At 42.0% G+C, this 26600-nt stretch overlaps 1 protein-coding gene across 8 annotated transcripts in view; it reads right to left on the bottom strand.

The window, feature by feature from the left end:
* Positions 1-26600, bottom strand: part of MYO6 (myosin VI) — a 909629-nt gene that overhangs the window by 714375 nt on the left and 168654 nt on the right. For all 8 annotated transcript variants that reach the window (XM_078648084.1, XM_078648085.1, XM_078648086.1 and 5 more), the window contains exon 2: positions 13949-14093. In XM_078648084.1, coding sequence (XP_078504210.1) covers positions 13949-14065 — 117 coding nt within the window. In that variant the 5' untranslated portion in view covers positions 14066-14093. The remainder of the gene's footprint in view (positions 1-13948; positions 14094-26600) is intronic.

Below are 26600 nucleotides of genomic sequence, written 5' to 3'. Positions count from 1 at the left end.
GGCGGGCAGTCGCCCGGTAGCAAGTGAGTTTGCCAAAAGAGAATGGTTTTTTCGGCGTTTTGCCGCTTATTTTAATGCAAAGGTTTATGACGGGCCAGAGTATTATATTCCTAAATCTGGCAACTGATCGAATTTTCACGATTGGTTTCCTCGCAGATTAACTGGGCGTGAAGGATTCCCCCCGCCACAAGCCTATGGGGTACCTGCACTACTAATTGACTGTGAGTGTTTCACTTGAGCATAATTAAATTTGACGTTTCTTCCATTTTGAAGGTGTTTTTACTATGCTTTTACTATATCTCGTTCTACGAGCACTTTTTTGAAAATTTTAACTAATGACTTGCCGCATGATGTGTGTATAATTGCAACACATGTATTTTGCTGTGACTTAACGGCATATACCGGATTGGCTAACCAATATGCCAGGCACTCTGCTAGGTTCACAGCAGTGTTACAAGTTATAAAAAATGCTTTTCATAACTAGAATTTATGAAATGGTCAACCAGTCTTTAAAAAAAAATGTTTAGACGGTTATGGGAAACTTTGGAGTGAACGAATGTAATGTTTAAATAAGTTGAAATTATCATGTGTGACACTGGGAATTTAACAAATGGTTTCTTGCTGTTTCAATTATATATTACAGAATTCTCTGTCTCTCAGAATGCGGAGAGGCCACACCTGTGCAACTACTACACATAAGGTTGTATAGTTCTATGTCCCACACCTCTGGTTCTGGCGCCTTAGCGTGCGTCAACCGCGGAGTGAGGACTTCCTGGTCCTGATGAATGCTGAGCTGACTATTGGCTCATCAGCAGAAATATGTCGACCCATCTTTCTTTTTTCTGATTAATTTTTAGGACTTTATGGTTCAAATTAACACAACCATTCATACGTCCGCTATTTTCTCACTGTTTTTAATGGAGTTAGAGCTACCCTCTTATTAAAAGAATGTTTCGGTTTGGGGAGTAGTCCACACTCCTTTTAAATCACTCTAGCTTATCACACTTTTTTGATACAATTTTCTTAATAAGAACCCAATGAAGACAACTGGCTACCGACTTTCAGTTGGTGCCTGAGGGTTCTTTTTCTTTCACTAAGCATGTTCACTCTATCCCCCTATTGCCTATGTATTTGTTTTGGTGGTAGAAACTTACCTATTGCTTGACTTTCTTTTTGTCTTCGTTTATATTTTTATAGTCACTCTTTTGTTGATTGAAATCCATTAATGCCAAGGGGTACAGGAGTGACCTTTTGACCCTTTCTCTCTTGTTGATTGCATTTGTGCTGTTAGGAGACCAGGGCTCTGGAAGCAGGCGGAGTAACTTAAGGTAGGTCAGGCAGGAGAGCTCATGAAATTCACAGGAATGAATGTGGATGAGAGGTTCCCACAAGGTGGAATAAGTCTCATGCTTCTTTTCAACAGCTAACAATAATTTCTCCATACCCAAGTTAAACCAAAACGTGTGGAGCCAGGCAGTGTGGTCAGGAATCTTGGCAGTACCCAAGAAGAGGATAATCTGATGTGCCGCTCCTAGGGCGAGGGTCATATGCCTCACTCTCAAGGATGGAAGTGGGCATGTCAAAGGGTTAGGTAGTAACAGGATAGTGTAGGCTGGGACCCTCAGGACAGATGTGTGGTAGGCTCTGTCTATGTCATTAAGGATATGATCTTAAAAATAGCTGAGCTTCGGGCAGTGTCAAAGGATATGAATTTACGTGCCTATGCTGCCGCACCACCTCTAGTACTCTTTCAAGCGTTCCTGAAGCCGTGCCAGGTCAAGTACCAGTAAGAGACTATTTTGAATGCTGTTTCGGTGCTTGCCACTTTGTGGGTGGTGTGTTTGGTTCTAAAATAGATGTCTTCCCATTCTTTGGTTTTGAGTGTCCTACTAAGGTTCGCCTCCCATCTAGTCCGACCTGTAATGTAGTTGGTGATGTACCTTTCCCCAACAGGACATAGAGCTCCAAGATTAGACGCTTATCATCGTTTTGAAGAATGATCCATTCTTCAAAGGGGGTAAAAGGCCTCCTTGCATGTGGTTTGGAAGTAGGTTGCATCTCCCAGTGGCGTACCTTGAGATATTGAAGATGATCTCCTTCTTTCTACCCATAGTCATACTATAACTGTTCAAGAAGGATAATCCCCTGGGAATCGAATAGGCTACTGATTCGATTGCAACCTGCCTCCTCCCATCGTCGGAAATTCTCCTGTTTTAATCCCAGGCTAAAATCCTGGTTGGATAGTATTAGGGTGATGGGGGAAGGAAAGGTGGTCAAACCTGCTCTAGCCACTACAGCATCCCACACCTTAGTAGAGACCCCATGCTTGGTGCTCACAACAGACCCAGGGTTCCTTTCACATGTGAGAGCCCCTTGTTGTCTGGTTACACGAAGCACCAGTGTTTCTCAGAGAGGGGGTTGCCCCATTCTACTAAAAAACGAAATTGGGAAGCTTGGAAGTTGCACATTAACATGGAGCCTGCTAGGCCACCTTCTTGTGTTGATCGGTAGTTGAGGTGTTTCTGGAGACGGAGCTTCTTCCTCTATCAAATAAATGTATTCCAAGTTGCAGGGACCACAGAGTGCATGGTGGTGGAACGGAGGTAGGGCCTGGAAGAGATAGAGGATGCACAGCAAAATTGTAATTTTTTTAGCTGAGATTCTGGCTAGCCAAGAGAGGCAAACAGAACATCACTTGTTTAAATCATGAATTGTTTGCAAAGCAAGTGCAAAATAATTGCGTGATAGTGTCTCAGACATTGAGTGTACTAATTAGAAACCGAGATAGGGAGTAGCGTCTTTTGCCCATTCAATGGGGAACAAGAAGCGCAGATGTGCCTCATGGGGTGAAGCAAAGAAGAAGTTTTGAATCTAGGATTTTTGCATGTTTTGTCGTAACCCCAGATATGTTACCAATTGCCTGGAGTTGAGTCACAAGGGCATTGAGTTGGCTACAGAGAAGATCACATCATCTGCATATAAGGTGATGAGATGTGGTTCACCACCAAAGGGGATTCTGGAGGTTTAGGTATTGGCTCTCATTGTGTGCTGGGGGTTCCATATACAGGGCAAAAAGAAGTGGGGAGAGGGGACAACCCTATCGAGTTTCCTGATGATAAGAAAGGGCAAGGAGAGTACCCCACTGACTTGTACAGCTGCCCTGGGAGCACTACAGACAGAGCAGATCCATCTACAGAATTTGTTGCCAATCCAAAGCGCTTCAGAGTTTCAAACAGGTATGGCCAGATGACTAGAGCGTTATCTCAGTGTCAATGGAGAGTAAAAGAGCTTCTTTCTGGGACCTGTGAATTTTATCCAATAGGTGCAGGATGCGTTTGGTGTTGTCATCCCATTGCGAATAGAAAAGAAGCCTGCCTTATCCGGGGCAATCAAACCGGGCATAGGAGGGTTGAGGCGGTGGGCCAGCATACCGATAACAAGTTTTGCATCTATATTCAAAAGAGAGATAGGCGTGTAAGACCTGCAGAAAGCAGAGTCTTTGCTGGGCTTCGGGATAACGGATATGGAGGCCTCGAGCATGGAATCAGTCAGGTTGTCAGTATTAGCGAAGTTATTGTAAAGGTGTGTAGGTAGTTGGGCCAGCTCCTGACAAAGGAGTTTGTAGAAGAGTTACCAGAAGCCATCTGGCCCAGGGGATTTCATAATTTTTAGGCAGGTGATGGCAGAGATCACCTCCTTAATCCGGATGGGCTTCTCCAGATCGTAGGAGTCATGGGCTGGAAGGTTGCTAAGGGGAACAGATTCCAGATAGGTGGAGGGATCGACACCAGGGTCATTCAAGTTTGCATACAGGGCACCATAAAATGACTGAAACGCTGACGCTATTCGTACATTGCTATGTACATCACTAGTCGGAGTCGGGATGGTTACCTCTGTATTTTGTCCCAAAGGCAATGCATTAGCATCCGACTACAGCGATTGGTCCAAAGTAGAACTTGTGATTCAAACGTAGCATGGCATATTCTGCCATGTTGAGGTCTAGGAGCTTGAGAGAGAGTCACACCTTTTCCAACTCTCTCTACATTCTTGGTGCTCCTGTGCATTTGTGTTTAGCCTCGAGTTCTGAAAACTTCTGTTCTAAACTCTGTTGCTTCTCTTTTGGGCAGCGATTGTCCACCCTGTATCACCAGCTTCAAAGCCTCCCAAAGAGAGGCTAGAGACGTCTTCCTGTGTCATTAGTTTGTAGATAGTCAGCTATCACTTTGCGGAGTGAGGGCACTGTGGATGGGGACTGGAGAAGAGTGATTGTCGGACCTAGTGAAAATCAAGGAACACCACCAGGGATAAGAGTACGTGGTCAGATAGGGCCTGGGGAGTAATGGAGGTGCCAGTAACTAGGTCGTGCATTGAAGGGGTCGTGAGAAAGTGGTCGATGCAGGCGTAAGTCCTCTGTGCTACAGAATAAAATGTATAGTCCTGTGTGGTGGGGTGGTGCTGGCACCACACATCGTGTAACTCACAATCTGTCAGCCACCAGACGCCCTGTGCCATTAAAGCCCCTTCTGGTCAGAGCGCTGTTCTGATCAGTCTAAATTCGTGTCCATGACTAAATTAGTGCCCCTTCCTACGAGAATGGCAGCATCAGGAGAACCAAGCACGGGAGACCAGAGCACTGGTGCAATGGCACTCATCAAAAAGGACTCATGGTGTTCTTTGGGGGCATAAATGTTAGCTAAGGTGAAATGAAAAGTACCCACTCGAAACCTGTAGGCCAAAAGCTACTCTTTAATTTCGGCAACTTTAGAGAGGTTCTCACCCTTAAAGCTTCTGGATAACAAGATCACTTCCCCACCCCTTTTAGTAGGGCCCGAGATTCAGAACTGCTGTGGGAACCATTGTGAATGCATTCTATAGGTTTCTTTGGGAAGCCAGGTTCCTCTCCACTGGTCCCCAGGCGCAGGCAGCCAGCCAGAACCGGGTCCCTCAGCTTGATCATCACCTCAAGCGTGGAAGGCTATGAGCACCGCCCAGGGGAGAGTCTCAAGAGGCTGCCATGATGAGGAGCGGCTGGCACACCGTCCTGGGAGCTACAGGCAGCCAGCAGGAGCTTGGCAGATGTCATGAAGCCCTTTTCCTCCCCACAGGACACAGTTAGAAGCCAGGCAGTATAGGTCAAAAACTATTGTGAGCCCAGCATAGCACAACACAATACTTTAATGGCAGTGGAGGCGCGAGAGAGTGCAACTTACTCTGCCACCATTTTGGCCACGCCACCTCCACTGCTGCTGATTTAAAGGAACCAACCGTGCAGTGGTTTAAGTGAAAGGACGTTGGCGATGTCTTAAGAGAGTGTGCTCAGTGGCAATCTGGGCAACCAGAAACGCAGATGGAAGAAACCAAGATGGCACCCTGGTAAGGAAGAAAAAAGAACATCACGCTAGCTGGAGCAGCAAAGGCAGAACAGGTGGGAGAGGCACAGAATAACTCTATCCTAGATAGCTTTTGCCTCTGCCATGAGATGGGTGGTGAATAAGTAGTGGTGCCTGCAGCCAAGCCTGTCAAAGTAGTATTGTAAATGAAGGTCCTGAGAAAGGACGACTAAACAGAGGGGCAAAGGAGGGGCTGATCCTACGTGGGTGTGCAAAGCTGCCTCCACTATCATCAAAGGAAAACAGTATAAAAAAGAATACAAATAAGAAGGTGAGATAGCTATCCTGCAGATTTTGTGGCAAGTGCATTTTCAGTTTTTATTACACTTTATTTTTTAGACGCTGCAGTGCTATCACCAATATAAAAAATAATATTGTCTAAAACCAAAAATAATTTTTGGCTTTACAAAGCACACTTTTCCATACATTCCCTGGCACTGAAAGAGACTACTTAGTGTGGATTGACTCTTAGTGGAAAATCAGAATGCCCACCTCTGAGTGAAGTTAGCTAGTGCCTGAAGTTAGCTAACTCGCTCCCCGGAGGAAAACATGTGAAAATGACAACAGACCAATGGATGAGGTTGGCTACAGAGCTACAGGAAAAATCCTGGCACAGAATTGCACCAAATTTGGGAGGATGGATCTTTATTCACTAAGTGGGCTTTTTGTGATTTGGAGTAAGTTTGTTTAAGCGTTTTCAAAAAAGTAGGATGAGATTTCTTGATGGTTAGTCCTGCGGGAGTACTGCAGGAGTCAAATGAAACTAAATATTAAAAAGAAAGGCCTTTTTCCCCGTCAGCCATTTCATTACCATAGGACCGTCCCTGCCCTCATAGAGAGAGCGACCTAATTGACTGGCCATTACAGGACTCGGGGACTCAGTCCCCAGGTCCTGAAAATTAAAATAAAATAGTATATGTAGGGTAGAGAAGGGTACCCTGCCCTCTCACAGGTAGGGGGTTCCCAGAGGGACTCCCACCCCATAAATGGTTAAAGAAAAAATGGAAAAAATAACTTCAAAAACAATTTTCACAAACCCAGCCCTCGGTACTCCACCATTAGGTAGTTAAACTCCTGCAAGGAGGCCAATCCCCCAATTACTTACAGACTTCGCCTTGTACTGAGGTATTAACAGAGAGGGCACTCCTTCCAGCCAAATGCAATTATGTAGCCAAGCCTCTACAATGTACACCCATTGCCTCTGAACACACAAGCCTCATTAGGTGGCAAAGCCCCTAGTATACACAGCCTTACTCTTGTACAGAGGTCTTAACAGAGAACACACTCCCTCCCGACAACAAAGCACATCAAGTGGCCAAACACCTACTACGCACAAGTTTCATCTCCAGAAACCCAAGCTCCATTAGGCAGCGAATCCCCTATTTTGCAAACCCTTCCTCTCCAGACACTGAAGCCTGATTAGGTGCCCCAGCTCCTACTATGCCAGCATTCACCTTGTAAAAGCTTCCTCCAGACAGCCAAGCCCCATTAGTAGGCTAGGCTCCTACTACACACTATTTTGGCCTTTAGACACCCAAGTTCAATTACCAGTTGTGGTCCCTCAATGTGCTTGCCAACTTTCTGCAGACTTATACCAGCCTCAGGGAGGTGCAGGATTATGGGGCAAATCCATGCCTACTAGTGTGTGCCGATAGGGATTTACAACAAAATCCATGAGTAGATGCACAGGAATGCTCAAGCACAACCAGTGGAATGTTCCCTTAATGGAAAGTAGAAGGTAGCGCATTGCATTGCACTACATTATTTTTGGTTATATATTAACAGACACATAACTTCTGCTGGTTTATAAATACAAATCTAGATTTTGGGTTGGGTCTGGTTATTAGTGTTTGGGTTTTATTTACACTTACAAGAATAGACTTACCTTTTAGTATTATGTATAGACTGCTGTAGCATGCTACTATGATACACACATGTAAAATAACTTTCATAACAAACAACATAACAATTTTCTATTTTTAAACCAGAAAAGGCATTTCTAAAAATAAGGTCACCAGGATTGACATAGCAACCGAGGGTCTTGAACTTGATGTGGATGCCTCCTGTATATCTCGTTTCATCTCTGCTCTATTAAGGTGGTTGGAGTGTATGGACCACATGTGCCGCCACATATCAGAGCTACGGTGTAAGCACTTCTTCAATGTTGCTCGATAAAACTGCTTCTTGCAAATATTACAGATGACACATTTCAAGGAGACTTTTTTCTCTCCTGCAGGCAAACTAAAAATTTGCCAAACCAAGGACTCCTTGGTGGCTCTTAATAGCTGTGGTTCCTGCTATTGCATCTCCTTTGCTCTCTCCTCCGTTAAAGCCACAGTTGATCCACCAAAAACATTTGCAAAAATGCAAAAAATGGTGTAAGGCACAGCACAAGCTCTGATTACACCAAAGTGATAATCATAAATGAGGTCTATGTCAAAGATCTCGTGATAGTCCCGCAATACTCCAGCAGGACTGTGAAATGAAAAAAAAAAAAGACAAAAAAAAAAAAAAAATGACTCAATGGATCCTCATAAATTGGCCCAATTCGAAAACCTCTGGGCTCAAACTTAATAAAAAGCATACCTTCGTACTAAAAACAACTTTATTTTTCGGCAGACACAGAACAGATAGAGAAAGATTCGGAAATCTTGCAGGGGCCTGCCAATGGCTGCAGCGGTCCCACAGGACTGCCACTCGTTCGTAAAAAGGGGGAAGAAAAAATTAATATATGTGATAACACCTATTAAGTTTCAACATTAAACTATACAATTGAAAATGTACTCCAAAATCTAAAGGCAAAATTTACGTTATGGTTAACTGTGAAAAATGAATTCACGTTACATTAAATTCCCTGAAAAAAGGGTTACATTGAGATTACAGTTAAGTACAAAAACCAGACTTATTTTATGTTAAAACACTGAAATTTACTGATGAAAACAAAGGTTAAGGGAACCTCAAATGTCAGCCATAATGTTATGTTTTAAACTAAAAAAAACACTGAAATTTGTCATTTATAATTCAGCGAGCTAACCCTAACATGTGCCCCTGCTTATAGCATCACCTATTACGTCACTCATGACAAGTTCATTTATGTCATTGATGATATCACTGATTACATCATCCAACGAGTGTGAGAGTTTGCTATATACTTATCACATTGAAAGGTATTTAGTCAACAACATCTTTAGAACGTTTCCTAACCCTGTATTATGGCTTCGACCCATATAGAATTTCATTGCAAGTCCACCGGTTCTCCATCATTGAGGATGGTCCCCTGAATGAGTAGCCATTGATCCAAAGTACCTCAAGTTCCAAGGGACAACACTTTCTAACCACGTAGACTAATCTTTTCAAGTAGAGTAACACAGTATAGTGTTGTGATACCTTATTGGACAGTAAAAAAAACTTAACCATGAACATTTGCTGTCAGCTTCTTTGCCTAATCCAGAGTCTTTACTGCATCTCTAGCTGTTAGAGGGAAGCCTACAGCTCAACTCATACACCTAGCATAGAGGATTACAAAGAAAATATTAGCTCATATCACAAGTAAACTATTTTTGTAGTGTTGCAATAATCCATTCTTGGTCTTATATTTGATACAATTGTCAGTTTATATCGAGCACACTAACGACTGGTTTAATCAACCAGTGACACAAGACAGTACTCTTTACAGAGTCCCAAATTTACTGCATCTCTAGCTGTTAGAGGGGAGCCTACAGCTCAACTCCTACACCTAGCATAGCGGAACACAATGAATATATTAGCCCACCTTCGTCCACCTGGTGAGCTTTGTACTTCTCTAGACTGAATTCGGAAGTATCACAATAAAATTCATCTTTTGGACTACCTGTATCTAGTGCATGCACTGGCCTGCTTCACTGCTGCTCCGGGTGGGTCTCGGGTCTCTAGAAACCCGCTCAATCAGGACAAGCATTTGCAATGCAATAGGTCTCGCATTTTACAAAGTTTGACCTATTGGTATTGTAAATAACAATGCCTTTTATTAATGCAGGTTTTTAAAACACAAATAAAAGGCATTGTCGTTTACAAATGTCAATAGCTCAAAATCTCGCAAATGCGAGACCTATTGCATTGCAAATGCTTGTTATATAAATTGTGAATAAAATGTACAATTCTGTTAACAATGAAATGGTATGACCAAAAAAAGCTATATAAAATGAGTTTTAAAATGATTGAAAAAATTATATTTATAAAATAAAAATAAAATGTATTTTTGAAGAATTTGTTGTTGTTGAGGTCTGTGCTGGGGATTTGTCATGGGTGTGAGCCCATAGGAAGCCACTTATAAAGAAATATAGGTCTGACAAGAGTTTCTTTTTGATAGTCATCCCGCAGCAATGCCATATTTTAGATGAGCCTCTGCGGAATGAGGAACTTAAGACTTGCCAGTGAGCAAATGGCACGAAATACGATACCAGGGCTAGATGGACTCCTAGTGAAGTTCTACTCTGCCTATGGAGCTATACTTATCCCAAAACCTCTTCAACTGTACAATCAGGTGAGGGATCTGCGCACTCTACCAGCAACTAAGCACGAAGCATCGATTGAGAGCCTTCCCAAATCAGTCATAGACCCTTTGGAGGTGCGCTCTCAAACTGTTGTCGCTCCTCAATACATAATGGAAAATATTGGGAAAGGTTTTAGTCAACAGGATGCTACCATTACTTCCCCAATTTGGTACAAGCCAACTAAAACGGCTTCGTGCTAAATAGGAACACTTTCTCTTCCGAATCATGGAACAAAACAAACGCTCAGACTTGTTCCCTACAACCTTATCCCTTGATATAAAAAGAGCTTTTGACACCTTAGGATGGCTTTATATAACTGCAGTATTGGAGAAAATGGGCTTTGGCCCTGGAATATTACAGTGGATAAGCCTACCATATACTAACCCAGTGGCTCCCGTCCATACGGGCAGTGAGATAGCTACCACTTTTGGTATCCATAGGGGCACCAGGCTGAGATACTCATTGTCACGAATCATATTTGCTATAGTAATGGAACCTCTAGTGAGCCTGGTGTGGTTGCAGGGCCCTCAGTGGGGGATACATAATGGTGGCATCTGTGAGACTAATTTGCTGAACATAAATGATGCACTATTGTATTTCTAAGATCCCCACAAAACCCTCCCATGAGTGATGGAAACACTTGAAGATTTCGGAAGTGTTTCTGGCCTACACCTGAATTGGACTCAGTTTCTCTTGTTCCATTTACGTCATCCTATGCAACTAAAACACAAGTCACTGCCTCTCTTGGCACTGGGATGGCAGTGCAACACATTTAGCTATTAAGGGATCAATATTTACCAGTCTGAGGACGATCTTGTACAAGGGAACTTGGGAAAGGTGCTGAACAGCATGCGCAATCGCTTGACATCCTGGGGGTCATTGCCCCTCTCCCAAGGACAGAATAGCGATAGCCATAATGCTACTGTTGCCCAGGCTATTGTACCATTTTTCCGCACTGCCTGTCCAATTGACTAAATGCTTCTTTTGAGACCTGATTTCTACCCTAACCAGCTTGATTTGGGGACCAGGTAGGGAGAGAATAGCACTGCACAAATTATACGCTCTACTTGAACGAAGGAGACTGGGTTCCCCCAACTTACAACTCTATCCGCTGCTGCCCAATTGCAGTGGCCGACACAGTAACTTGGCGAGCCCCTCCCCCCAACCCTGAGCAGTCCGTTATTCTCCTTAACTTAGGAGGCTGCCAAATGGTGGATTGGCTCTTTAACCCTCGTCAAGACCCACCCTGCATCAATCCTAAACACGGTCAGACTCCATACTCGCCGGTTCTCCCCCTGTGGGCACTCTCTGCTCTTCACACCCTGGCATGAAACCATAACGTGGGCCTGTGGAATGAAGTGGGTCTGGCCACACTGGGAGACCTGTAATACTCACAAGACCCTACTGAAATTTCAGAAGCTTACAGAACAATATGATATAAATGGGGAAAAACTCCTGACCTACAAATCACAGGTTCATGCAATAGGTATGTTATGGTGACCAGATCGAAAGGAACCAAGAGGTTCACCCACCCTTACAGACATTATTAAGACATAGGAACGACAGACAAGCGATCACAACACTCTACACCACCCACGTAGACTGCAGTACTGCGAACCTTCCCGCCCTAAAAGTGAAATGGGAGGGCATCTTAAATCAAAACATCACAGGCACACAATGTCCGCAGTACTGGCCTACTTCTTTGGGGTCTGCAGGAAACCTTGCCTAAAACATACTCAGGACAACTATCTACACCAGACGTACCTCACACCAGCAGTTACCCAGGATTATTCTCAAATGTCCAGGCTGCCAGGGCCCTAAAATTGTGATTTTAGGCAACAGCGCGATCACTGCTGGAGAGATCACGGGGGAGATACTATTCCCTGACCACCTACAATGCATATTGGGAGTTCTTGTGTGCACACACAAAAACAAACGTGCGGTGACATTAATTGATTTAGTATTTTTGCTTGTCAAAAGGTGCACAGCAATGGCATGGAAGTCGGTGGATGCCCCAACATACTACTGTGGTTGAGGGACTTAATTAACTGGGCGACTGCAGAGGTCGCAGTTTGGAGCTCCTTACCCAATAACAATGGAGAAACCCCAATCAGTAATGCCTGGAATACACACTTGGAAAAGCTGGTGCAAAAAACAGATGACAGGCCACAGTGAACATCCACATTATACTCATTTGTGCCACAGCAGCATGACCACACTCAGACTCACACTACACTCCACTCCCTCACCTCTGGACACACACTACAGACATTAATCGTGCTATCCTACCTCATACAATGCCGGTACACACTGAGCTACGGTTTAACTTACACATGGTAAGAGAGTGATTGACACCCCTGCTCAATGAGGGACCAGAGCGATTCGACAACATTTGGTTCTCATGGTTTCTGCCCCCGTTGGGCAGTTTTATAGACTACCAGTGCGAAACTCCTTGCACCAGGTACTCACATATTCTTTATTATGTTATAGAGACCAACACAGCTCACTTACTTGCGGTCCAGCGCACAGGAGCTCATGGATCTCCACTAAATGCTAAACATTTATATTGTTCAGACGTGTTGACTTGACCGAAGTACTGTGATTATGTGCATAGCAGCCATGACTATAGTACCATGAGTGTTCTCAGGGCCGGCTTTAGCGCTTGTGGCACCATGTGCGACAATGTTTGTTGGCACCCCCCAAGATCACCTCCACCACAGATTCTCTCACTAGCACCCTTTCACAGTGACCAAATCTCCATAACCACACTCTCAGATGCATTGAATTAGTTATATAGCACCACTCATACCAGTGTAGGGGGTCCGAGCACATTGCATCACACACACATTACACAGAGACAATCAATCATATGTGTGTAAATCAGTGTATAGGAAATGTTACATAAGCCAAAGGACTAAAAGTGTAGGAATCACATGTCATCCATACTGGTAGGCAGTATGGTTTAAGAGTGATTGGTGTGGAGTAGCACAAACTCAGAGTCAAAAAATACACAGCATAGTTGGGAGTTTTCTTTAATAATAAGAATCGATTTCTAGCCAAATTAACCCTTCGTGCAACATTAATCAATGTTCTAATGTATACTTTGCAGTGTGTATGCAGGTCTATGATGAAAGTTAATAGCTCACTGTTGAATATTAGGACTTTAAGTTCTAAATTGTAAGTAACAAAAGGATGTCTCTTTTAAAAGCAGTAACCTGCTGATCTGTGTACATTATATGCACTCCGTAATCTACTTGGTAAACGTTCTTTACAGCAGGCATATTAACCCCGGCACTAACTTCACATAAGTCAAAACCTCAACTATACAAATCACTGATCTCTCTCCAGGAACATAATTAATCACACAAGTTATCTTTACATTTTTGTGAGGCGTGGTAATTGTCGGGGAAAGAAACTCTGCAGTAGGTGCTTCAAAAACATAATGAACTTCCAAACACAACGCCCCCAGGAAGCCAGCACCCAGTGCGTTGGCACCGGTCGCACCGCCCTAGAGCCGGCCCTGAGTGTTCTATACCCCAATAAAGAAATAATAGAAAAGAAATATATATATAGAATTTGATGGAATTCCGTGGTCTCTTTTTCAACATTACAAACTTTTAGGGACCGAATGCCTCACATGGATAATCACTGTTCAAGTGTTCATTCAAGTTGAGGAAATTCATTAGCATTTTGAATATTTTGTACTGGCACTCAAACAAACATGGCAGCTTGATTTTCTTTCGCTTAGTGGTTTTAACATGCCTTTTATCTTTGCTTCATCCAAAGAATAGAAAAATTAAAAAATCTCACATTAGTAAACTTTGACAGTCCAAAGTGTTTATTCGCCTTAAATGAACTATTAACTTTTGTTCTGTATTACAACATATGCCAACTCACCTATTCATTGATGAGGACCGCCTAAACGTGTCCATTCTAATGTTAAATAGTTAAGTAGATGCATTGAATGGTACAACAATATATATCTTTTAAGCAGATTTTTTAAAGAAACTAAAGATGTGAACGTACCTTGCCCTTTTGATTCAAAGGTTCGATAGTCAATGTATCGGGTCCAATGTCCACAATATTACCCAACTGGAACCCATCTACGGGATGTGGTGCCCACACTGGCTTCCCGTCCTCCATCTTCTCTCAGGGTCCAGCCACACTTTACCTGTAAGTAATGAAACGTAGTTATTTACTCTGCAAGCAAACTAGAACTTTCCTTCAATGTGAAATGAACCAATGAAATCAATTATAAATGATTGTTAATTATACAGGTTAATTCAATACATCAGCAGCACAGGCTTACATGCAACTGCGTTTTAATCAATAACCAGTAATCAACTAAAAGGAAGTAGGGGCAGATTTACAATAACTGGCGCACCCCCAGTTATTGTGCGCCGCAGCTCCGCCACCCATGGTGTGCCGCATTTACAATGCGGCGCACCGTGGAGCAAAAACGGCACAGATGCGTGACGCATCTGTGCCGTAAAGGTGGCGCATTGCTGGAGTTGCGTCGCAAGCACGACGCAGCTCCAGCAATGCTCTGGGGGGCCCTATCTGTCCAATGCTGCGTCAAGCCTTACGCCTGCTTCAAGCAGGCGCAGGGTTTTGACGCAGCATTGGCCTAAAAGTGCCTGCGTGAAATCTTGTAGATTTCACGCAGGCACTTTTGCAAGGCGCACCTGCCCCGGAATGCCCACCCTGCGCTGGAACGCCCACAGTTGGCGCAGGGCTTTACAACGTGACGCATCTGCCTAGATGCGTCACGTTGTAAATGGGTCGCAGGGATGCCCACGTTTACGCCGCTGTTGCGTGACGCAACGGCGGCGTAAACGTGGCGCAAGTCCGACATAAATCTGCCCCTTAGTTCTTTGTTTAGACATTTGCAGCTCACAGCACGCATTGTACTGAATCTACAGTGCATTGCAATCTCACTTAAAACTGTTTTTCACATGCGCATAGAACAATTAGTTTTATCTAAGTGGCATCTTAAGGCACTTTTTGAGTTTAGGAGTTACAGTTTTTGTAAACCTTTAGAGTAAAATAATGAAATCTCCCTTGATTTTAGCAGCACCCCAAAGTTGCATAGATTTCTTTTGAAAATGTTGAAGAACTCTCATATTTTCGTGCGCAAATGATGGTTTATGCTAATGCAAACTCAATTTTGTTTTCTACAGAAATTGCTTCTCCCTTCTCCATTTAAATGTAATAGTTTTGTGACTGAAAACGCTAAATAGTTGTGTTTCTAAAAGCTTAAATTCTGCTGTAAGGTTGCTTCAGACATCTCAATCAGAAGCAGTTTAAACCATGAAATAAATAAATGTCTTCAGGCTGCACATACTAAGTGTTTTAAATAGGAAGGTTCAGTGAGATTTACTTGCAACCATTTTACTTACTTTCACAAAATTACTGAAATAGGACTGAAACAAGATCGGAGCTGCTGAGTGCCCCGGTGTATGTGAAAGGCAAGGACAGGTTAAAATCTTCGGCCTTACAGTTTATTCATCCATGACACCTACATATATTATGTTTTCAGTAATACAATGCTTTGATTGATGCAAGTAACATTACATACACGCCTGACTGGCTGGTTCGTTCAGTGAAGGTGATATTAGCTTTTACCTATCCAATTCATTAATAAGTGGCATTTCTATATTTAAACTTTGTGAAGCTCAGCTAAAAATGTGCTTCAGGGGAAGAACGATGATTCTGAAAGCATACTGGCCTACTTCCACAGAGTCCATATTTTTTAGGAGCAACTGTTGGCTATGCCAATGCTGGCTGCCAACGCTGCATCGGTAACATCTATATATATAAAAACGAATGTATATCTGTCTGTCTGTCTTTTTGTCCTTTATGCATTACTACACCATTCATCCGATCGCCATGAAACTTTGGGAAGTTGTTGAGTACACTCCCGCGAAGGTTTCTGGCATAACATTTCTTTAAATATCAGCCCACCAGGGCCCTCATAATCTTTCGAATACTGATGTACGCACAAGACGGAAAAACAAAAAATCATGTATCCACAAGCACTCGAATAAATAAATAGAATTAAAACAGCTTTCATCCGATCGCCAGGAAACTTTGGGAAGTTGTTGAGTACACTCCCGCGAAGGTTTCTGGCATACATTTTTTCAATATATCGGTCCCCCAGGGCCCTCATAATCTTTCGAATACTGATGTACGCACCAGGCGGAAAAACAAAAAATCGTGTATCCACAAGCACTCGAATAAATAAATAGAATTAAAACAGCTTTCATCCGATCGCCAGGAAACTTTGGGAAGTTGTTGAGTACACTCCCGCGAAGGTTTCTGGCATACATTTTTTTAATATATCGGTCCCCCAGGGCCCTCATAATCTTTCGAATACTGATGTACGCACCAGGCAGAAAAACAAAAAATCGTGTATCCACAAGCACTCGAATAAATAAATAGAATTAAAACGACACTTTGAAATGTTTTCCAAAATGTTTTCCATATTAAAATGCATAAGTTTCAATAAAAATGACACAATGTAAATTGAATGTTATCATAACGAGTTTCCTTGAATTTCCTTTCTTCTGAGATCGCAGCAACGCGCGACGGGTAAGCTAGTATGAAATAAAATACTGAAAAATGTCATCCCCTGCATAAGTTAAGAAATACCTGGGTTTTGTAGTTTAGTAAAAAAAAAGTGAGGGGGGCATTGAAGGGCCAGACAAGCAATGACGAAGCACTCCTGGATACACTGAGAAAATGAATTGGTTTAGATAATTTGCAATTGATTCATTATTTAGCGGTGAATATTATAATAGCTGAGCATTAGGCTGTCTTTCATCCCAGTATAGGGTCAGTGGAGCAAGACCTGAATTCGATATTAGTAATACAGAAATATGTACATCAGAAGAAAGGAATGTTGCTTATAGCTTTAATCTACAAGCAAACCTGCATTCTATAGGTAGCACAATCTTGAAAGCTGCCCTCATATAACTTAACAGCCAACATGTTTGCTCAACTTTATTTCCATTGTATTCTGAGGATACTGCTAGAGTCTCTCAATAAATAAATGAGTGAGACTAGAGTGAACAAATACCCTAGTCATCAACTAACTAGTATCAGCTTTTACTATAGCAATAAGCGATGTTCCACTTCATCGGAGGACTCCATGATGGGTCTTCTTATGCAGAGGATCCTGCAGTGATTCTCGTGTGGAAGTAACAAATGTTACGTTTTGACTGTGGGGAGACAATTTGATATAGATAGATTGATAGACAGATAGATAGATAACATAACTCCACACTGGAAATAGTCCCCCAATTTCATTACCTTGGTTTTTCAATGTAATCACTAAGGTAATTTATTGGAACAGGTGGTGGCTAAGACAAGGGCATATCAGCCCAAGTTTTATCAAGATCTAACTTCAAATTCAGCAAAGAATCATAAGAAGCATCATCTTCTAATGTCTTTGAAGCTAAAATAACGTCCTCAGCCTTGTATGGAGTAGTCGTCTTTGGGACATTTGAACGGCTGTGACCGCCAACTTTCACTGAATAATTTTTTAACACCGCTGTTCGTCTTCCTAAATGAACCCCTTCTACGACAGTCTGTACTGGATTAGGTGTGAGGAATGTCAAAGACTAAGTAGCGTTTAAGCCCTTAAAAACTTGAGTAGGACTATGAGCCAATCCACATGCAACGTTCTATCTCAAGGGAATCAAAATGTCTTACACCATAATCATGTTTGAAAAGTTTAGATCAAACTAGGCTTCAGTCTCGGCCCAATGAAGTTATTAAAAGTGATTTTGCTCTAATTAAGATTTGATATTAGGAGAAGCAGGATTTTAATGCCATTAATAAACTTCTTTGGGCTATAGTTTTATTCAAATCAATTGGAAATGTTATTTTTTTTATTTTCAGGCCAATTGCACTTTACTCTCATTCCTATATTAAATTCAGCTTTGGCAGTTTTACGTTAAATGCTTGAGCAGCTAAATGTTAAAAGGGCACTATCTTAAATTGCATGTTGAAATTTCTGCACAATAAGATAAGATCCACTTTTCTTGTTTGTGTATCTTACATATACGCATTGTAAGCATTTTTTACTCAACCAGGAGATGAATTGGATAATATATGTCCGAAGCTCTACATTTAAGCATAGATCCTACTAATGTTAAAATCCAGATCAGTGTAATGAACTAGACTATCAAAGCAAAGATCTTTAATAATGGAGCAAGTAATCTGCAAAGAATGTTAATAACTGTTGTAAAACAGAATAATGAATCAATTGCTAATAAATTAGTACAATGGAGATGGGGAATTATTTTACACACTGGTGATGATTATTAGTACATTTTAAAGTATTGAAATGTCTGCATAAAATAGTTTTTTATTATGTATGTTTTTATGAAGAAATCAGAATTAAATAGGTTTATGATGAAAAAACAAGATTTGAAGATAGCCACCCGCATTGGTATGCCAATATCATTGGGTAGGAAGCTGTAATGACAACTGGGAGACAGCATGTTACAGGAAACATGGAGAAAGAGTGAGCAAGGGTTGGGAGAATACAAGATGCAAAGGGTTGTGTAGCAGGGTTGGAAAGTGCAGTGGCAGCAGAAAGAGGATGTGATCCAGGAAAGTGAGAGAGAGAGCATGGGGTGACTAGAGAGCAACAATAAGCAGTCAGAGGAGGAGAGGTATCAGAGAAAATAGTCCTTAATCCACTGATTGCAAGGCCTCTACAGGTGCGGAGAGGGAAAGAAACAGTCGCTAGATATAGGTCAGAGAGTCATTCACCTTTGGTTGTTCTAGGATGTGACTGACAAGGTCTCAATCTAATTCCTAGAAGAACACAAAAATACAATGATTTGCAGTGGTCTAACACAAAGTGTGTCTAGGTATATATACAAGTATTAGGTGCAATAGGTCTGTCAACAACAGACTTGTATGCCTGTATTTAGGAGGGACCTATAAAAGATGGCATTTGAGAATAGGTGTCTTGCAACTTGAAAATTGTAAGGAGTTACTACCATAGCTGCACCTGAAAGCTGTGTGGGGTATTCATTCAGGAGTGATGAAAGCAATAGAACTCCCACACCTTTAAGCACAGCCAAACTGGTAATGTTTCAATACTTATCACACAAAAAAGATGGGGTACCGGGAGCAAATTGGAAAGGAAGAGGTCCAGTACCTGTGCTCCCACAAAATAACGTGTCTACACTAGGGGGTAACAGTTCCTCAGATATCAAAGAAGAACAACTCAAATTATGGTTCGTAAAAGAGAAAGATAGAAAAATGCTAAGTGGTCAGACTCACAGTAGGTTGGGACTCTAAATGTGGTGGGGGAATTCCTAATTTTGGATATAGTGCCCTCACACACCCTTGCGAGTGTCATGCTTCATCATCGGGCGTTGCTCCTCGTTTGGGTGGTGCTGCAGTCCCTCACGGGCCCCGCGAGAGGGCTCTTTGGCAGAGATCTTTTAAGGAGGCGTTGCAGTTGTGCATGCGGGTGTGTGGGCCTAGGGAAGATAGTGAGTGGTTACGATAAAATTACCGAACGGTACCCGGAACCTGTGTTTATTCGGGGGTCCGAATGGTAAATTAAAAAGGTGTGGCTCCTGGAGCTACCCTTCAAAGCAAATACAGTGGGCAGATGTGTGACTCACTGCTGCTCTCAGGATGGGTGCCATAGTGAAAAGATCATTTATAAAATCAGGTCAACATGTTTTGCGCTCTCATGCGGTCCCTGGAGGTTCCGTTGGCGCTTCATCAGGACCGAAATGTGAGTGAAAAACAAAGAACAGACAACAGGTTCCAGGCAAGACAGAACCTGTGAAACTGTGATACCTTATTCATTAAGGTGTATGGGTGTCCTTGTGCTAATAGGGACTCTCACTGTGGGCACCTATCCCCAACCTGGTAAGACAAAAAAATGGAGATATCTGAGGAACTGTTAACCCCTAGTGTAGAGACTATGTTTCAATACTACCTGAAGTACAAATGTCTCCCTAGATTTAAAACAGAATGGGCAAATTTAAAAGGAAGTATGGGCACATAAAATGCCACAGATGACAACTTCCATCATTAAAGAGCCAGCATGGTTTCTAAATATTTACAGATTTTGGACTTAAGACTAAGATAGACGGGTGAACACTCTTCTGGCCATTGAGCTCTCGTCACCTTTAGAACCAAAGAAGAGGGACTAATGTAGACTCTACCTTCACCCATGAACTTGCAGAATACCAATACAGCATAGGGGGGACAAATACCCAGAACAGAGTACATCCGAGTTTGGGAGCATTTTGGATGCATCACAAGATTCAGCGTGAACACTTACTCTCGCCATTCACTACTAAGACATTAGCAAGAACAAGAAGACAAGAAGATAAAATCTTTGGCACCATAATAGGTTATACATAAAAATAAGCACTGAGCAGAAACAGGGAACATGCTACCAAAAGCAAAGAAACTAAATAAAAGATATTCAAAAAGGCGGTGCACAAAGTATAGTAAGTGTTTAGGAAATTCTAGATAAATCCAGAGAGTAAGTTGAGCAAAAAGATGATGCGATAATATAAAACAAGTACTGACTGAGGTGAAAAATCTGGGTCTAATGTGCTAAAGCATGCAGTGTTGGCATATTTAACTAGAACACATGGGAGGGAGGCAGGAGGAGTGGACAGAGAGGGCTACAGTTGTAGAGTACCCTGATATGTAGTTTAAAGCAAAAACTAGAATGGAGGTGGAATAATACACTCAAACAGCCAACAGCATTAGGTGAGATTTGAATACTCCACTCAACTAAGCCAAGATGTGATTGACAAAGTCACAAGCCATTGACTGAAAGAGGTTGATCAATGAAAGCCTATGGCCCCCAAACACACACTATGTATATTGTTAGCAATAGGTCTTCCTCACACCTGCTTTACTAAAACCTAGGCCTAAAAGTAGTAGACTTGTAGGTCCAGTTAGTCGTTTTAGGTGTTGCTTAGAAACATTCTAGCTGCCTTTTGTTTAAGACCTATTGTGTGGCTTTAGGTCAGACTATTGCTGATCACTTGAGGGTGTTCCTGCTGTCAATCTCATTTGCTTGCTTCTTATTCAATGTTTTCCTACTATTTGTGCGTATCCCTCCCCTGAAGAACAGTGTGTTTACCTTCCTTTTGTACCTTTCCATAGCTCTTTTTTTCTTCTTTGAGCACTCCAAAGGAGTGCATGTGTTTGCCAGATCACTCTCCAAACGCTGCTTCCTCGCTCACATCTCTGCAAACCCCAAGTTCTGTTTTGCTCCACACAACGCACAGATCCACCCTTCTTAGCTTGGCTGGAAAAACACAGCTACAGCCTTTTTTTGCCAGGTTTGACTAAAAGGCAAAGTTTATCTTGGTTTCCTTTTATCTCCTGTCTTCCAAGAAATACCAGGACTTGGCATGCAAAAGTACCTTTTATGGCCTGGTATGAGAACCATCATTGGCAATTTGGAGTGATCAAGTCCACGCAAGTTCAGGTGATTCAAAGAGGTTTTATTCAAGATGGTACAAGATTACCCCACCAGGAGCAGCCAGCTTGCTGCTCAGCCCAGCCAACTGTGTCTATTTGACTCCCAACATTCTATAAGGTGACATCACATCAAGATTCCACAGGGAGGGCAAGAATGACATGGGACTCAAGATACAACATATAGCCCCTAACGTAGCACTGACATTTTAAAGGTGAGACTTATTGGCTTTGCCAGGGCTCGACAAATCCACTCGCCCACTCGCATTTGCGAGGGATAATTGATGAGGACAAGCTATTCTTAGGTCCTACTCGCCCTTTCTGGCGAGTAGGAAGACAAACTAACTTTTGTCCTCTGTCTTTGAAAACAGATTAAAAGTGACAAGATAACAAGATTTAAAGTCATTTTTATTGCTCACAAAGGGAATGAGCAATAAAGATGCCTTTAAATGTTGTTAACTTGTCACTTTTGCTCCGTTTTCAGAGAGGGAGGTCAAGTAGGTTTCAGTTGGGTGAGGGGATTTTCCAAGGTACTAGACCTGCAGGACTAGTACCATTTTTCGAGCCCTGCTTTGCTAAACTTGTTTTTGCTGTCACTCTGTATTTATACAATCAATTCAAAGAATTGATTCAGATTGTGCCACATTGCAAGAGTTAGGAACATTTTCTATGGTTGAAAAGCACAGCTGGTTAAACTAACCATCTCGAATGTGACATTTCACAGTCATCTTTTTCGTCTTTAGTTTGCAGGATCTAAGGAATAACTCATTAAAATACCAAAACAAACTTGCACAGTAAAGGTTTTCGCTGCACTGTTAAATGCACAAAACAATGCGTAATTCTTACCATATTTCTAAAAAAGCATTGTTGTATGCACTAAAGAGTTTGAAACTTTAATGATTCTAACATTAAATACCCATTCATTCACAAAGAAATTGAATGACTCATTCTTGACAAAGTTTAACAATACTGTAAGGAGCACAAGCAGTTGAGAGCCAAGATGGCAAAACTGGTCTAGCATATGTTGATCAATCTCACAGGCCACAGCGAGGATGCTTGATAAAGAAGTGGAGTGGTGCCAGTGCTTAATTTGAGCCGGTGTTTTCTGGTGCTCGAAACCAACACTTAATTGTCAACAACGGCACTTGTGACATTCTGCCACATGGTGGCACTGTCTGTCAAAGTTTCAAAGTTAAAGATGAGCACAAAAGTTGTTTATTAATTCAATATACATTGAAAATTACCAATACTTGCCACCCAAGCAATTCTTATAGCTTTGAGGGCCTGGAATAGTCTGAATTGTCATATTTTTTAGAGTGAGATGGTTAGTAGTTGTGTTGGTACTGTCATTGGCAGTGCTGGCAGGGGCAATGGGTAGTGCAAGCTGCAGTGAACCGCCTGACAAGGGGCACATTAAGCACTGGGTGGTGCACTGAAAGGGGTGCGCTGATGGACCAAAAAATGCCAATCTGCTGGCGATGTATGGCGACTTCCACCTACTCAGCCTGTCCATGCAGAGTCACAAAGTCTCAACTATCCATAGAGGTGGGAACTCTATTCGTGCAGGGTTTGGCGGGAGAAAGTAATGGAGGTCATTTTGGCAGCTGTAGTTCCAGCGACACAGGGGTTGAGTACCTTGCACTGCATTGCAGCAAAAGCTGAAGGCATTCTACCTTCAATGTTGTTCTAAATTAATGCCTGTCTTACTAAAGCAGAACAAAACATTTAATAAGAAAGCCAGGGTACATGTTCTACGAGAGCTATAGAAATATGTGAAAGTTCTTGAGTCAATGACATTGATGTCCAAAAATTGATGAACAGGATGCGTGCAATTACTCTGGCTACATTCCATTCCATGGACTGGCACAAGGTCATTGTAATGGTGGCTGTGAATAACTCAAGCACTTTTCTCATCAACATTTTTTGTTTTCTCATTGAGAGCACTAAGAGCAAAAGGTATGCCCAGATGTGTTTTCTTGTTCACAGGGGACATAACCTTGCAGCTGGGGGGAGGGGGGGGTGTGTGGGGGGGGGGGAGTTGGCGACGGCGGGGGGGGCAAGGCTGATTTACAATGCAATTGGGCAAACATATAAAAGGTATGTAATAGCACACTGTAAAATAGGTGATGGTATGGAATAAGGTCAACAGTAATTAGCTTTGTCAGGACATAGTCCGAATTTTCATAAGGACAGTCTACGTCTGCATTGTCAGAATAAAAAGATGGACAGGAATGTAGTAAAAAGATTTTTTCAAGCATTTCACTTATCCCTTTTTTGGTTTTCCTTAGTAAGACACCTGAAGTGTGAATAATTTGCCCACACTTGCATCCTTGTGCTCGCTGTGCCATAGTGTTCTAGTTGATGAGGTCAGATAAGGCCGAAACATGTCTAGAGTTGTTTTTTCCCTGTTCGGAGGTAACGTGTCCTCGAAGTTTAGGCTGGACAATTCCTATTGGAGCAGTGCAAAAATGTGAAATGCAGCCAGAGCAATTACAAGTCATTTTGATTGAATCACGCATTCCATCCATCTCGTTTTTATTTTGCTCTTTTAACGACTTCGCAAACTATGCCCATCAACGTCGATAGCAGACTGCAATAGACAGAGGTTTAAAAACTCACAACAACAAAAAGTTAGTCAATCTGAAAATTCTGTGTATTCAATCTATCACAAATAAGGAATTAAAAAGCTTTGAGGGAGAAGTTTTACCAAAAGGGTGAGCTGAAGTAAGTATAGGATTCTGGTGAGAATCAGGAAGAGTTCAGACTACTAGACAGCCAAGTAAGGATGTGTAAAGCAAAAGTTTGAAAACTGTCTCAATGGTAGCCAAGAAAAAAACAGGATTATCTTTAAAATAAAAAGTATACTGATCTCCCTAAACCCCATCATTAAAAGGTTTAACGAAGATGAAAATCCACGCTTTGGCTTCGCATGTGCCCAGGCCTAACATCCAGTATAAAGAAAAAGGTATAGATACATCTTCTCTCAAACTGAGGAGATCTAGATATTTCTAGAAGAGCCAGAAGAGAGGATACAGCTTGGCAGGCATGAAGGTTTACATCTCTGATCTGATGTTTGTTTTTCGCTAAGCGCAACTGACCAATCTTTCCCCGCTGACTGTACATGTTTAATACGCTTCAAGAATTTTAGGTGGCACATCTTAGTTGAACACAATATCAATTAATGAGGCATTATTTTTCCGAATCTAATCTTCCTAAATCACACTACAAAATCACCACATGGCACCAATCACTCCTCCTTCCCCTTGGTGTAAGTTTTCCCCCAGGACATTATAAAGTTTGCATAAGGGACTCTTAGAAGGTATTCCATTCCAAGCCTATAAATTGTTTTATACTGTTCCATTCTTACTAGTGCACTGTAATGGAGACGGCTGTGTGTTATTGGTAATCCCTACACACTCTTACAAAGGCACAGCAAGTACCTTGTGGGTGCTGCAAGGAGATACAGAAAGACAACTCTAGACAAATGTTTCTCTATAGTACCTGAGACAATCATAAGATAAAGAAAGAACACTAGTTAAAAGGTTAGGCTCATCCACATCAGATAAATGAAATAGATATATGGCAGAGTTTTAATGAAGCAATTAAAAAAAACACACACAAAATATTGTATATTATGCAGGGATGTCTGATAACTTTCTCAGTAAGCAACGGTTCAAACAAATTTCATGCACAGTCAATTAACTATTTGACCGAAATACACACATATAATTTGGAATGCTACTAGCTGAGAAATCAGTTAAAAAATGTTCAGGAGACACCAACTTGCAACCCCCAAACACTTATCTCTTAAATGGCCCACAGTCAGCGGCTCAAAACGGCTTCAGAATTCTGATATAAAAAACTATTCTAAGACTTCAATCTAGAAAAGGTAGTCATCTCAACAATGTAACAGAAAGAAAAGGTCTAGAGTCACAAGATCAGAACTGCCCTAGTGGCTTAAGTGATGAATATCTCTACACTAGTCTACTCTAGGGTCAACCTCATGTGCCAAACCCTGCAACTATCAAAATCAGAGTTCAGTTTGACCAATTGTGAATCCACTAAAGTCAATGCAGGTAATGAGACCTATCTCTTGCCCAGATGAAAGAGTCAATTACACTGGTTAAAGAGATAGCAGTAGTTGGGAGGAGAAGATGAATATTGGGGTGACATTTGTATTGGAGCAGAAGCTGCAAAATCTGGTTCCATTGGTAGGCACAGCTTCTAATGTGTAGATAGTCTTTTGCAGCACAAGAGAGCTGGGAAGGCTTACCTTAGCATATGCTTACGTCATCTTATTGGTGGTCATGCTGAGCTGAACTGTAAAGCGAGCTGAGCGGATGTGGTGTGAACGAAAAGCCTCAGCTTTCTTTGTGACAAGTCAATTAAAGTAAAAACTGTGCTGGTCTCACCTGCATTGCTCTCAACAACACATGTGGAATTTGAGTACTGCATTACCTCGGCCGTTTCTGCAGATGCATAATTTGAGAACTGACAAGAGCAGGTATTCAGGGGCTGCACAGTAATAAAAACATTTATTTACAATGTACATCCTCAATATCAACCTCTCAATATAATTATGAGTGCACACAGTGGTCACATGCTAAAAAGCAACAGGAACAGTCCCAGTTTCTAAAGTGTAAGCATGAGCACTAGGTATGTACGTCAGAAATGCGACCCTGGGTGCCGCTAAGACTGAAAAACAACACAAGGCAGAACTTCTGAACTGAGAAGTATGATTAACTGTCTAACTTCAAGCTACATTAGTTTTATATTTTCCCCTGTACACAAAAGGCGGGGGGAATCCTTAATAGTGGACAATACATAAATACCCCTCAAGACAGGATAGGAAACGAGTGTCTGGTCACTGGAACAGCACACGCTCCGTGGAATGATGACCAGCAGAGGGGACAAGGATCCCATATAGAACCGTGGAGTAGGCTCCCAGGGATCTCGTGGTCCTATCCACACCTATATGTCCAGGGTGATACATCCATCAAGGTATAGGATTACTTGGGAGTCTTTTCCAAAATGTGAGCTGACATATGCAGGTTACATTTGGATTACACAGTGCTAGGCGTCCAATTGTTTTTTAAGAATATGAGTCAACAACACTCCAGAAGGCATCAAGGAAAAAAAAAGGAGAACGAAATTTTAAAGCACGTTTTGACTGTGATAAACGCGGTTCCTGTATGTA

Source organism: Lissotriton helveticus, chromosome 6, assembly GCF_964261635.1.
Source record: "Lissotriton helveticus chromosome 6, aLisHel1.1, whole genome shotgun sequence".
In the NCBI taxonomy this organism is placed as follows: Eukaryota; Metazoa; Chordata; class Amphibia; order Caudata; family Salamandridae; genus Lissotriton; species Lissotriton helveticus.
Note: the sequence above shows the minus strand (reverse complement) of the source record. Positions and strands in the feature narration are given on the sequence as shown.